The 14,678-nt window shown below is 39.7% G+C and overlaps 3 protein-coding genes across 3 annotated transcripts in view; 1 reads left to right on the top strand and 2 right to left on the bottom strand.

Annotated features, from left to right (window-relative positions):
• Positions 1–14,678, bottom strand: part of LOC144650073 (uncharacterized) — a 28,739-nt gene that overhangs the window by 9,947 nt on the left and 4,114 nt on the right. The window lies entirely within an intron of this gene.
• On the bottom strand, positions 3,782–4,959 carry LOC144652752 (uncharacterized). The gene has a single exon (XM_078512808.1). It carries the CDS (start codon positions 4,957–4,959, stop codon positions 3,937–3,939), a length of 1,023 nt encoding a protein of 340 aa, XP_078368934.1. The 3' UTR covers positions 3,782–3,936.
• Positions 6,254–14,678, top strand: part of LOC144650110 (ATP-binding cassette sub-family C member 5-like) — a 47,419-nt gene continuing 38,994 nt past the window's right edge. The window contains exons 1-6 of the mRNA XM_078509770.1: positions 6,254–7,099; positions 8,465–8,771; positions 10,385–10,459; positions 11,791–11,952; positions 13,034–13,103; positions 13,494–13,597. Of these exons, the coding sequence (XP_078365896.1) occupies positions 6,831–7,099; positions 8,465–8,771; positions 10,385–10,459; positions 11,791–11,952; positions 13,034–13,103; positions 13,494–13,597 (987 nt within the window). The 5' untranslated portion in view covers positions 6,254–6,830. The remainder of the gene's footprint in view (positions 7,100–8,464; positions 8,772–10,384; positions 10,460–11,790; positions 11,953–13,033; positions 13,104–13,493; positions 13,598–14,678) is intronic.

Raw genomic sequence — 14,678 nt, 5'->3', positions numbered from 1 at the left:
CACTTATTATTATTATTTTTTAAAGTTCTATATTAAAGCTCACCCGATCTACACAAAGGTTTTGTAACAGTTTGTTGTTCTTCGTTCGAGTAGTCGTTGTTTATTTCATCATCATCAAACCTTTAAACGCCCAGTGGCGCATAGGGCATTAACAAGTCGCCTCCATTCTTGTCGGTCCTTTGCAAGCCGCGACGCTTGCCCCCAGGTCAGATTTAGGGCCTGAAGTTCTGCTTCTGCAGTTCTTCTCCAGGTGGATTTTGGACGGCCTCTTTTTCTTTTACCCTCTGGTGTCCATCTGAGAGCAACTTTAGAAATGCTGTTAGATTCTCTACGGAGCACATGACCAACCCAACTCCATCGTTTCCGTGTGAGAACAATACTCATGTCCTCCTGTTCTGTCAATTTAAAGAGCTCGTTGTTGGAGATCTTTTGTGGCCAAAAGATGTGCAAGACTTTTCGGAGACAAGATGTGTGAAAGCTTTGCAGCTTTTTCAAGTCGTGAACAGTCATTCTCCAACATTCAGATCCGTAGAGTAGTACAGAGAGTACACAAGCTTGGTAGATCTTAATCTTCGTTCTTCTGCTGTAGTTTTTGCTCCTCCACACGGGTCGCAATTTTGCAAAAGCCCTTCTAGCTTTACTAATCCTCTGCCGGATGTCGATGTCAGCCCCCCCCCCCATCACTGCAGATTGTACTACCCAAATAGGTGAATTGTTGGGTTGTTTCAAGGTCTAGCTGTCCCACTTTGATGGACAATGGTGCTGAGATGTTGACAGGCAATACTTTTGTCTTCTGAGGGCTGATCTTAAGCCCTACCTGCCGAGAAAATCTGTTAAGCCGGTCAGTTTTCTCCTGCATGTCACTGAAAGAATGGGACAGCAAAGCAATGTCATCGGCATAATCCTGGTCCTCCAGGACGATTGATAGCGTCCAGCGTATTCCTCTCCTTCTGTCCTCAGTAGCTCGAGACAGCACCCAATCGATGACAATGTTAAACAGTAGCGCTGACATAACGCATCCCTGTCGAACACCCGATTTGACATGGAAGCTCAGGTCAGAGCCTCCAACCGAGCAACAAAAGTCAGTGTAGAATTGCTTTATCACTCGGACAATGTGTGTAGGTATGCCCTACGCCCTGAGGATACTCCATAAACTCTCCCTGTGCACGCTATCGAAGGCCTTCTGAAAATCGATAAAATTGATGTACAATCCCCTCTGCCATTCATGACACTGTTCAATGATGTTTCTCAAGGAGAAGATGTGTTCTGCGCAGCCTCGGCCTTTTCTAAAACCGGCTTGTTCCTGTCGCAGCACTTCATTGACCGCCAAAGAAAGACGTTTCACAATAATCTTACAGAAGATCTTACTTGGTAAGGATAAAAGAGTGATACCCCGCCAATTATTACAGTCAGACAGTGTGCCTTTCATAGGAATTGGTATGATGACTCCTTTGCTCCAGTCACTTGGTATCCCCTCACCATTCCACACCTTAGCAAAGAGTGGGAGTAATATCTCTGCTGCAAACTCTGGATGACATTTAAAGAGCTGAGCATTAAGCTGGTCCTGCCCAGGTGCTTTACCATTCTTAAGATCTTTAATGGCTTCCACGATCTCTTCTTTAGTGGGTGGTTCAATACTAATGTCAAGGTCTTCCTCAGCATCCTGAGCAGCAGCTGGCTCCTCTTGGACCTCCTTGTTAAGTACTTCCTGAAAGTGTATACATGTTCTGCCCATCGTTCCTCTTGTTCCTTCTCAGTTGTTAGTAATGCCCCTTGCTTGCTGCAGATGGTGCCTTCCCTCTCCGTTGACCTCCACATATTTGCTTGGTGATTCTGTAAACTGTGGCTTGCTCCTGTTTCTGGGCAGCAGCCTCTGCTTCTGTTGCAAGGTTCTCAACAAATCTTCTTTTGTCTGCTCTAGCTGATCGCTTCACTTTGGCATTGAGTTTACTGTACTGAGCTTGTAATTACTCTTTTAGGCGAGTAAACCTGGCCCCCATAATTTCGCCCTTTGCTCTTTTCCTCTCTGCAATAGCATCCCAGGTGTCCGCACTCAACCATTCTTTGTGGGATTTCTGCTTATAACCAAGGGTGGACGTGGCAGCAGTATGGTAAATCTTGAAGATGAAGTATTCAACATGACACGAGCATGGGACAAAGAAAAAATCTGAGTCCCCGACGGGAATCGAACCCATGGCCTCCCAGAATACCGGTTGGGCGCTCTAACCAACTGAGCTACTAGAGACTCGTTATGAGCTGGGCCATATACTAGATTGATATGTGACACGCGTCCTGCGTACTGCTAGGATCTGCAGTGTCGAAATCATCAAGTTTGTAGTAAATAATAAAGATGGTGAATTTTAAGCTCGGTAATTAAATAGTATATTAAATAGTATACTATTTAATTACCGAGCTTAAAATTCACCATCTTTATTATTTACTACAAATATGGTAAATCTTGATGATCCTGTCCCATTCTGATGTGAGTGAGCCTTCATTAGTTGTTCCGGTGTTTTCTTCTGCAAGAGTCTCAAACCTGTTACGTAATTCTATACAGAACTGGTTCCTTGTGTCATGATTCTTGAGCTTAGATACATCAAAGCGCCTCTGGTGACATGTGGTTTTTCTCGAGCGCAGGGATCGTCTCCATTTCCCATTGATGAGAAGATGGTCAATTTGGGACTTGTCACGCCTGTTTGGAGAGTTCCAAAGATCTTGTGTATGTCCTTGTGCGGAAATAAGGTGCCTCCAATTACAAGATTATTCATACCACACAGCTCCACCAACCTTTCACCATTGTCATTTAAGATACCATAGCCAGGTCCTCCCATGACCCTCTCATTGCCTGTGTTGACTGTTCCAACCATAGTGTTCAAATCACCCACAACAATCAGGAGGTCTTGTGATGGAGTATTTTCCACTTCAGCTTGAAGAGTTTCATATTAAAAAGATGTCTTTCTGCTCAGGATCAGCATCCTTTTTTGGAGCGTAACACTGTATTACAGTCATCTTCACTTGCTTCCCAAAGAACCTCGCTCTAATTAACCTCTCGTTGATAGGCTTCCACTCAAGAAGTGACTTCTCCACACCCCTCTTCAGGATGAGAGCTACTCCTTGCCGGTGCAGGTTGTCATTCCGGTCTGTAAACAAAATTGTTTCACCGCCTTGCGTTCTCTGTGAACCAAATCCGGTCCATCTACACTCACTAATGCCAAGGATGTGAAGCTTATTTTCATTCATCTCTCTGGTGATCTGCGCGAGCCTTCCAGTGCTAAACATTGTTCTTACGTTCCAGAATCCTAGTCTTGTCTTCGTCTTGGTGCTCAAGGCTCCCAGTCTCCCAGCGACAGCTTCCTGTTGGCTTTCACTGCCGCTGGTCATTCTAGCCCGTGAACGCTCTGAGTTCCCTTGGTGACCAAAAGTTTGAAGATTTCTTGTTGGCGTTTCCGTGACAAGATCTTTTTACAGAGTGAGGTTGTCAACCTCACGCCTAACCCCCAACCTGGAGGGCCAGGAGGCTGGTTTTAGTCAGGACCCTCTCCTAATGGCCTGTCCGGCAAGGTTGAACCTGCCAGGAGTATAACTCCCAACGGCATAGCCCAAAAGGATCATTAAGGCACGCAAGCCATCCCACCACGTCAAGGTAGCAGCCTCAAAAGGGATGGGTTGTTTATTTAACACCATTAAATCCATTCATTCAAGCCACTATCCAAATATTATCCATTTGACAGCACATGTAGCTGGTAATGAGACATTAAAAAGTCCCTTTAACTTCATTCGTATTAACAGTGATTTAGTTATACACAAACAGGTAAACACAAACGATATTATTTCCCGACGTTTCGGCGACATCATGACGCCATTATCAAGGGTAAATTGAGAAACATTTATTAAATGCGAGGTTCAAAGAGATAAACATTTGCATAATGGTGGTGGCTATACAAATACTTTAGCACGGATTGAATCCGTTTGCACGTTCAGACTCGGTGTTAATTGCTTGATGTAAAGCATCTCGTTGACAAGACAGTCAAATTTGTTCTTGCATTTCTTTAGTACTTTGAAACAACTGAGGAGGTCCTCAGGGACAGCACCCGCGTGGTCGTTGTCATAGTGCTTGCGTACAGAAGATGAGGTGCTTTTGTGGCCATCCACGCGGGTATGCAAATGCCCGCGCGTGTAGCCAACGTAGCTCCCTGTATCACACAGGTTACACTTAAACTGGTACACTACGCACTGCTGGTTAACAAGCTGTGGTTTGGTCTCACATTCTTGAAGGTCCTGGCCAATTTTCCGACTGACAAATACGGGCTGGACTGTTGTTTGGAGTTTAATGCTAAGGTCTTTCAACTGCGTCTTTACAATGTTTGCAGAAACTTGGTCCTTAAAGGGTATGACTACTCGGGTCACGTCATTTCCCGCCATTTTCCCCGAAGCCTGCAATGGCTGCTGGCCTGCAACTCTCGAGTTCACAAAGGTATTGATGGTGGAGTTGATAAGATGATGGGGGTAATCCAGACGTGAGAACAAGGATTTCAAACGTTCACACTCCTTGGAAAAGTATGGCCACGAGGAGGACAACCGGTACGCGCGATCGAGCATAGTTGTTAGTAAGCTCCGTTTGTAACGGTTGTCAACGTGACTCTGGTAGTGGACAAGTAAACCAGTATTAGTAGGCTTCACGTAAACTTTGGTCTCAATTCTAGGTGCACGGTTAAGGAGCTGGGTGCCGAGAAAGGGGAGCATTCCATCCTTTTCGATTTCCATTGTGAAGCTGACAGAGGGATGGGCGTGGTTCAGGGTGTTTAGGAAGTCCGTAGCTGAAGTAATATTGGGCATTACGGTGAGAGTGTCGTCAACATACCTGCGGTAATAGTCAGGCAGTTTGCCTTCTAGCTCTAGTTTCTCTTCCAGCGATGACATAAACACGTTAGCTAGCAAAGGCCCGAGGGGGGACCCCATGGCCACTCCGTTGATTTGTTCGTACAGGGCACCATTGAACTGGAACAACTGACCCTTGGTGGACACGTTCAGCAGATCAACACGGTCTTCTTTAGAGATGTTCAGGTCGTATGTAGAGTTAACCAGTTGTCCCTGAAGGCTTTCTCGGCCAAGAGAAAGTTGTCCCTGAGGACCTCCTCAGTTGTTTCAAAGTACTAAAGAAATGCAAGAACAAATTTGACTGTCTTGTCAACGAGATGCTTTACATCAAGCAATTAACACCGAGTCTGAACGTGCAAACGGATTCAATCCGTGCTAAAGTATTTGTATAGCCACCACCATTATGCAAATGTTTATCTCTTTGAACCTCGCATTTAATTAATTTTTCTCAATTTACCCTTGATAATGGCGTCATGATGTCGCCGAAACGTCGGGAAATAATATCGTTTGTGTTTACCTGTTTGTGTTTAACTTCATTATATTACATTATACATTGCGTAAAAAACTGAGTAAGATGAAACTGTCGCTGAATGTTGGTGTTTGGTAGATTAAAAATAAGGCAACTTTTGTTGAATTATTTTATTTTTTTTAAATGCACATGAAGTGAATGTTTTTATGTTCGTTTGCAAAATCTTAATTAAAAGTGAAAAAATAAATAAATATGAAAGCAAAACAAAGAGTTGATTATATTAAGCAATTCATAACCATGCTTTCAAATTGAAATTGGCGTTTTAAACAGTCCTCTCTTAATTTAAGTGTATTTTTTCACGCGAGCCGTGTGTACTTTCGTTCAAGTTATTTCAAAGGAAAATGTTCCAAATCAGTTTATACTCAGTTATTTCTTTGCAACTGCATGTGCACAAAAATTATTCAGTTTTGCTTAATCTGTGCACAATCTCAAATTGACTGCCTTCCATCATAAATATATATCAAACAAAAATACACCTTGTAAGAGCAAATACTTCTAGAAAAAAAAAATGTAACATGCTAAGTTGGCCAAGAAGCAAACGTTCAAAAGAAAATTTAGAATGAACGGTGGTCTGTTAGTCCGGGGTACTGAGATCTTACCTACCTTAGATATTGGTTGGATAATTAAACCAACCAGTACTACACGTGGCTTCATATCTCAAGTGCTGAAAACCCGTAAAAAATGTTTTAAAGATGAGGTTTTAATCGTAGTTTGTATTTAATACAAAGAAACAAATTTGAAACTGCAAAATCTCAAGCTTATTCTACCTGATTGTCTTCGGCAAACTCGTGCAATTTTGTTAGTCTTTGAAAAATTTACTCGTGCTTGTTTATCCCAAATTGCACTCGAAATCATGATTACCTATACAACTACAGACAAGCAATTCTCAACGAACCCAAAATGTCTTTGCGTAAATACTCCTGTAGGACTCCAAATCAAGGGAATTTCGTCCTTCGGGTTTACCGTGAACACAGCCGATCGGTCGGACGGAAAGTCATGTGATAACCCAAATTTTTTTGGCTCGATAAGTTTACCAGATGTTCTTAGGAAGGTGCAAGCGGGATCGAGCTTCACCATTCTCGTCCCCAGAGGCTGCGATCCTTCTGGAACCTGTTGCCTACATAGAAATTTCCAATGTCGTTTTTGATCGCACCAAAAAATTACCGACGCAGCTTATTTTTGCGAAGAATATTCCAACGGAGTTCTGACAGCAAGTCCAGTCCAACATCGCAATGGTCACACGCGCGGTAAGTCTGGGAACAAGTTTGTTTTTCTCACGCCACCAAATTTGCATTTACAAGTACTTCGTTGTTAGAATGTGCGTAAAAAATTATCTCCCGGGAGTTAATTGAAGTTGCATGAAGTCATTGTGTGTATCTCTTTTCAAAGAAGACGTATGCAGTGATTAATTCGTACGTGAAGCATGGATTCTGAACAATCCAACGCAAGTAACACAGACCAACAAGAAAGACCTTCGAATTCGAACTGTCTCTCACACGAAGGAGCTTTGCCTCAAGTTCGATTCAGCAACGAAGCTCACGACAAGCCGGTTCAACTGATTAGCATAAAGCCACTTGTTGAAGATGACAACAGTCAAAGACGAAGAGATAACACTGACAGTCACGAAGAATCTTCAAGGCGAACGGGTTTTTCCAAGTACAACTGGAAAAACTTTTTGCCAATAGCTCGAAGGTAAGACTTGGCAGTTTATAAAATCTAAATGCTTCTAATAATTTGATGCTAATTTGTGTAAGCATATAAAGGTCCTATATTTATAACAGCGACAAATTACAAGTTGGCACTTCTAATATTTTATTTTGTTGTTTAATAACAATGTATTCAGACCTTTGATCTTTAATTGGGAACTTGAAGTTTGGATAATTTTAAGAGTAAAAATATTCCAAATTTGTCAACAATTCGGTGCTAATTTGCTGCAAGCTTAATTTGTTGTACGATTACGTCATTATGATCGATCAGGGACATTTCTGAAGTTCAGTGTTTTTCCAACATAACCCAAGGGACTTGAAAGTTGTGTTACATTTTTCGCTTTTAGGGGGTGCAGTGAGAAGTTTAAGTTTGTTCTGAACTGTACAGCACTGTTGTCTTTATTTTGTAGTTTCTTGTTTTCTTGGATTTTACAATTAACTGACATTTTGATTTCTGTTTGTCAATTATGGGATCCTGTTGACCAGAAGGCCTCTTTGTCACCTGACCAAAAGAATTCATAGTAGCAAATACAAGGGAGCAGGGGGGGGGGGGGGGTTGCAGAGTTAAGGGGCACTTTTTCTTGTGAAAAATTGAAGGTGGTAGAGGAGGCACAGATTGCTTGGTGTGCCCCATGAGAGAATTCCATTTCCATTTTTCCGAATAAGAAAACCTGTCATTGCGGTTGTTATATAATGTCTATAAGGTGCAAATTATTTGCAGTCTGTAAATCAAACTATGCAATATGTTTACAGAATTTTTTTTTGGGATCAATTATATTATTTTTATGATTATCCTTGTTGTCTAGTGTAAAGTCTTGCCAGGTTTTCTAAACATTTTTTAAGTGTGGTTAAGTGGAGGGAGGGTGTCCCCAACAAGTTTACAGAAAAGGAAAACAGGCTTTTTAAGGGGAGAATGTGGGTGGGGAAAGAGGGGGTCTGAATCTCCTGCCTCCTGTACCTTTTACTCCCCCTGCTGCCCCTTTCTGTGGTGGTTCCCATCTCACTGTCCAATTTCTATTGCAAAATATATAACAAAATGCTGTGAAATTTTACTCGTTTTCTCATGGTTCCCACCGCCTTAGGTATCCAGCTTCACTGTTGCCCTCTGTTCTCATGCCCCTTTTCTCCCGGGCTCCCACCCCCTAGAATTAGAATTAAAGTAGAATTTTACTTAAAGGTATTTTATTACCGGTACTTTAGTGATTTTTCATTTAGTGACTTCTGTGACCCGCACATAGTATTGATACTGATGTTTATAACTTGTAGTGATTTTAATGCAAAATCTTATAATTAAAGACATAAAATCCATTGTTTTGTCAGTTAACAATATTACCAATGTTTATTTTTGTAGAGATCCTTCTAAACCAGCTATTGATGAAGCAGGTTTTCTATCCTTGATGTTTCTAAGCTGGGCAACTCCGGTCATCAGCAAAGGATTCAAGAGGGTTCTACAGTTGGATGATTTTGATAAAATTTCCCCTTATGAATCAGCTGAAGTCAACTTTAAACGAGCTACAAGACTGTGGAAAGAAGAAGTCAAACAAAAGGGACTTGAGAACGCAAGCATGCACAGAGTAGTTTGGAGAGCAGTGCGAACTCGAGTCCTATTTGGGATTTTTTTCTTCATCTCATCTCAACTCATTGGCTTTTTGGGTCCAGTAAGTCAAATTCCTCCCGGGGGGGGGGGGGGGGACTCCCATATTAAAGGGACGGGGATGCTCGTCGGAAATTTTGAAAAGAACCCCTAAAAGAGACCAATCTGGGCGTGGCTCAAGCTATTTTAGACCCCTAAAAGATACCAAAATTCTGAGAAAAAGGACTTATATTTGTATATTTCTTCGTGTGCAACCCTAAACGAGACCCTGATGGCTAAAAAAATATTGCCATTTTCTTGCATTTTCCCCAGAACACCCTAAGCTAGACCCAAAGTCCGAAATTTATACCCCTAAGCGAGACGACGAGCATCCCCGTCACTCTCATATGGGAGTTCCCCCCCCCCACCGGGAAATTCCTCTACACCTATTTGATACATGTAACACGCAAACGCTTAAGTTCAAAACCCAACTAATGGTTGCGTTTTTTGCTGTCATCAATTGATTATTAATATAATATGGCGACAGCTTACAACCTTGTAAAACAGAAACAAACAAAATGGATTTAAATCTACCAACCACAACCTACAGATGCGACCTTTTTAACCAGAGAAAGTGAACTTCTGTTTTTGAGAGGTCCGCTTAATTAGATGACTGACGGCAGCAAAAAAACGTAACTGTTGACTTGAGCAGAGTTGTCACAACATGTTATTAAAGGTGCAGTAAAACTTTAGAGAAACTTGGCATCAACATTTGCTATGTGAATACATGTACTGGGATTTCTGGAATGACTTCCTAAATTCAAAAAGTTGATAAGTGAAAAATGATAACATATTTAAAATTTCTAATAATAATGCCAGTGCTCTTATATGTTCAACAGGCCTTTTTGATGCAATGGGCTTGTTTTCAGGGGTTGAGAGGGAGGTGGGTTTTATCAGAGGGGATTTGCATCATTGGATTTGATTTGCACTGATCTGTTTGTTATCCTTCAAATAGATAACCCAAGGCCACTCATTTTGGGAGACCTATTTGCAAAGCTTTTAAATGCAAAGTGTCCGCATTCAAAATATTATTGGTCTGTTCGAAATGTTCAGTTCTATTCAATTTAACAATTTACTCCAGATGAAAACTCAATGAGCAAAAAATCTCCAAGTTCGAAAACTGGGGAACATCAGTTGGGGGAGATATATATAACAATTTTTCCACGAGCACGCGGTGGATATGAGGTGGTAGATAGCCAACGAGGTGCATAGTGCTGAGTTGGCTATAATGATCTCATATCCAATGAGCGCTCGTGGAATAATTGTTTTATTAAAAATGTCCAAAGAATTGCAATATTTGAGCTCCCCAGCTATTTTCGTTGATGCGTATCGACTACCATATTTGTGATCAATGGTAGCCTGTTGACCAATCAAAATACAGGAATTGCAATATACCATTGCTAGTTTTTAATAACATCTGTTATTCCCCAGTTTTGGCTGCATTGTGTGATGCGTCTACACCATTGTTACGTGTGAAAAATATTTCATGGATTATAATGGCTGATAAGCCAATCAAAACTCTGGAAATGCATTATCCAGTGCTCCGATTTAATAGGGGAGATTTTCAAGTTCAGTTTTAAAGCTTAAGTAATAAATTATGTATTGTACTGATCCATTTGCCAATTTTATTAACAACAGGCAATCTTTGTACGGCGCATTCTGGAATATATAGAAGAAAAAGACTCACTGTCAAAAATGGAAGGAGTTGGTTGGGTAGGTTTGTTACACTCTACCTAGTTCAGTGTAATAACTTACTTAATTCTCTTGGTGTGTGCCTGCATAAAGACACAGTTACCACTGGTAAAAGAGGTAAAATAACACAGACGTGCTATTCAAGGGAGATGAAAATTGGTTCGAGGAAATTGGGAGTTTCAAGAAACCAAGGGTTCGAGAAATTTGGATTCTACTGTAAACGTTTCTGCGAGTCTTGGTAGTGCGTGTTGTAAATGTTCTGATAGCAATACATGTACATTGATTACAAGTTCAATTTGCATAGTTGTTAATTGCTTGTGTCGATAGTTAATCTCTTGTGTCCTTTTTAGGCCGGAGCTCGTAAACCCACGTATAGTCTGATTTTGGGTTGGCTGATGGGCTCTGGGGTGTTTTTCCGCTCGGCTGATTAGGTTCTTAGTGGTTCTTATTTGTAGGAGTTGTCATAGTGATACCATTCAGAGAGCTACTGTAGTACTAGTATGTCACAGAAAGAACAAACATTTTCTTTGGGTATCACTGTTACAGTTGGAATGAAAAAGACAAGCAGTAATGTGTATTTCACATGAGCAAAAGTCAGGGCACTCAACAGATTCAAGTCCCAAGGCTACACCAGTATAATTTTATACAGTATTCTATACTCTGTATTTAAAAGATTTTCAATTAAACAAATAATTTTCATGGTGTTTCTCAGAAATTTCACAATTTCTATCAATTAAAATCCAGTATTTTGGCTACAAAATAAGAGTGTTTTTTGTATAAGAACCTATTGTTCTTTGCCAGCCTAAATAGGTTCTTATATATTTGGGTATTAAAATGCCCAATTTCAGCCTGTAGGTTTTTAAATCACTAGGTTCTTATACGTGGGTGTTTACTGTATCCTGGTTTATGTAGCATGAAGCGACTGCTTGTCGATCCATTGCAGGGTTACCCCTAGCATTAGTTCGCCAGTACCCATGTATATGTTGTGGTTTAATTTTATCTTTGGTTTAAAATTTTTCAAACCAGTTTGATTTTTATTGGCCTTTGTTTGAGATTATGATAATGAATATGAGACAATGAAAAATAAAAACCAAACTGGTTTGAAAAGTTTTAAACCAAAGACAAAATTAAACCACAACATATACACCAGGGTGGAGAGTGGCACTATGAGAGTTAAGTGTATTGCCCAAGAACACAGCACAATGATCCCGGCCTGGGCTTGTACACTGCTTGACCAGGAGTCGAAACTATGTGTAGGCCACCACACCTCTCACTAAGATCAGTATTAGAAGATCTGAATTTGGTAATGGAAACTTCTATCCAAACAGTATGTCTTTTTATTAATTCTATAGGTTATTGGGCTTTTGCTAGCAGAAATCACAAGGAGTGTTCTGTTGTCAATGACATTCTTCACAAATGTGCGCACTGGAGCAAGAACAAGGGTTATGATTCTTACAATGGTTTACGACAAGGTGTCAAAACTAAGGAATGTGGGAGACAAGTCTATCGGAGAGGTACAACTATCCATTTCGTTTACAGAATGGATTGCTTTACATAAGCAGGCACCTCTTTTACAAGCAGAAGCCACATATTTAATACAAAATTGATTGTTTTTAAAACCTTTTAAAAACTTACATATTGTGATAATTATTTTGAGTACATGTACTTTTCAAACTCCCGTCTCAAGAGTCCTCATGGGCCCGATGAGGAGTAAGTAGTTTTCAAACTGTATTTAGAAAACACTTGGTAAGAAAGTACTCACTCAAAGCTGTACGTCTATTAATCTATTACTTGTTAAAGTTCACCACTAAATTATCTCCGATTCCGATTGGGGTCTGAGAAAAATGCCTGGATGGATATATAGTGCCTGTCAGTGAAATGTTCTGTAAACAAGTGGGCCTACAGACCCAAAAAACCTCCAATTAACTGAATTTAATGAGTTTCTTGACGTGTAGTTTTGTTTCGTTTGTTAGATTTTTGGCTTTCAATTGAGTCTTTCATCTTAAAAGAAAAATTAACAATGCTCGTTTTTGAATGTATGCGGCACGTGAAAGCAAATTAAGTGTTGAACAAAAAAAACAATAGAGTGATTCTGTCTCTGAACTATCGGCTGATAGTTGCCCTGTTGAAATTTGATGTTCTGAAAATAAATATTAGCCCGAGAAGTGAAGCTTTGAGGGCTAATACCAATGCTAGTTTTCCGCGGGGCAACTATCAGCCGATGGTTCCTTGACAGAATCACTCTATTGTTTATTAAATAGAAACACAGAACTAAATATAGCTCAAGCTGTTGACATACTGATGGCGCAAGTAAACAGAATTTACATTCTTGATAATCAAAATAAACTGTCAGTGAGTTTTTTGTAAAAGAAAAAGAAAACTTTTTCTCTGTATTGAGTTTTAGAAACACTTGTGAAAGTTTGGGAGAATTTAAAAAAGCCATGGAAACACTAGCCTAGTCTGCAGCTTGTGTTCCTACTACAGCATTTCTTGTACCAAACTTTCACTTGTGTTTCTGTTACTCAGTAGAATCATGGAAAATGTTCTCTATCTTCAAATAATAAAAGAAATATTTTTGTTTACATTTCACTCCAGTTTGTGAACTTGTGTGCATCTGATGCTGATAGAGTCCACCAGGGAGTCATGTTAAGCAGTTTTGTTCTAGGTAAGCATGTCTTTTATATAGCCTCACTGGTTATTATTTAACAATACAAATGTAAAACTTATAGTGTTTGAGACGTTTGATGTAATAATTATATAAAACACAAGAGACAGCGCTTGACCTTGCATGTCGCTCGTGAGAATAATATATCATCAATCGGATGTCATGCTACAAGATAACTCAACTTTGTAATTCTGTTGAACAACTATTCAACACAGAAGTTGTCAGCTACTTTTATTGACATAATTTTGGACAGATTTCTGAAACTTTTGTAAGACCCCCTTGGGAAATGTCATCGCTTCTGCATGCTTTGTGTGCCATTTATTTGTGAAAAGTTGTTATGTAATTAATATTATTAATGTTTTTCTAACAATTTTTTAAACATTTCTTCAGGTTTCCCAGTCATTATTAGTTGTACTATTATCTACACAATCATCTACATTGGACCATCAGCTCTGATTGGATGTGGCCTATTTCTTTGTTTTTTCCCAGTCCAGGTAATGTTGAACTTTAGTATAATTATACAGTAGAACCTTGCCTATAACCACCCTATTAATATGACTGCCTCATTATAACAGACACTTTCTTTTCACCTTAAGTAAAGCTCAGGCAATTGTTTAAATGTTATTTAAGGAGGCTGCATGACAACAGTGTCCAGCACTTATATTTCTTCTCTTAAATTTTCGAAAACTTAAGGTGGCTCTGAAACTGCTCCCAAGAATTTTTTTTTATCTTTTGTAAAAAGTTGTATCTTAACATACTGACCATTATTTAATTATTATAATAAAAAAGGGGGTCACCACACTCATTTTTTAGTTATAAGCAATTAAAGCTATTTAAATTAAGGGTGTTTTTTTACAGGTTATACCGCTGTTGTTGTAACCAATGACGTCAAGAAAGCAACCACATGTTTATTAATAATTGTGCATTTGTTTGATACCATCTATGTAGCAGCAACTGATAAAGATTTGTAGCACTGACCCATAAAAGTATAAGAGCTGGAAAGTGCTGAAACTGTTGTCAGCCTCCTTAAAAGTTCATTTAATTTTTAATATTGACCAGTACAGTAGTCTGTTGGTGGACAGATTAACAAGGTTCCAATGCAATTGCAATGAAAAGTAAATCTAATGTCAAGGCTTACATTATTGATAAAGTAAATATATGAAAGACATACATGTGAACTGCGGATAAATGATGAAATGAATGAATGATCCTTGCAGCGTGTTACTGCAATTAATTTTAAGCATTGACTTCTGTGATACCCGTGTGTTGCTTTACCAACTGAGCTCTGAAGCGTTGATACATTTGGAGCAGGTCTATTGTGGGTCCTTATATCCCGCATGTGGAGGGGGGGGGGGGGGGGGCAGGTCACCCCGGGAGATAGATGATAAACTGAATAATTATATGAAAGACATATAATTATGTGAACTGCGGATGAATGATGAAATTATCCTTGCAGTGTGTTAGCAATTAAATAAAAGCAATTGCATTTTTTTGCTTGAAAAAAATTTCAAGGCTATAAACCTGACCTCTACGATCATTTCATTCATTTCATCATTTATCTGCAATTACATATTG

The sequence above is a fragment of the Oculina patagonica genome, chromosome 4 (assembly GCF_052425735.1).
Source record: "Oculina patagonica isolate OP01 chromosome 4, crgOcupat, whole genome shotgun sequence".
In the NCBI taxonomy this organism is placed as follows: domain Eukaryota; kingdom Metazoa; phylum Cnidaria; class Anthozoa; order Scleractinia; family Oculinidae; genus Oculina; species Oculina patagonica.
The sequence above is the reverse complement of the archived record's forward strand: the minus strand, read 5'-3'. Positions and strand labels throughout refer to the sequence as shown.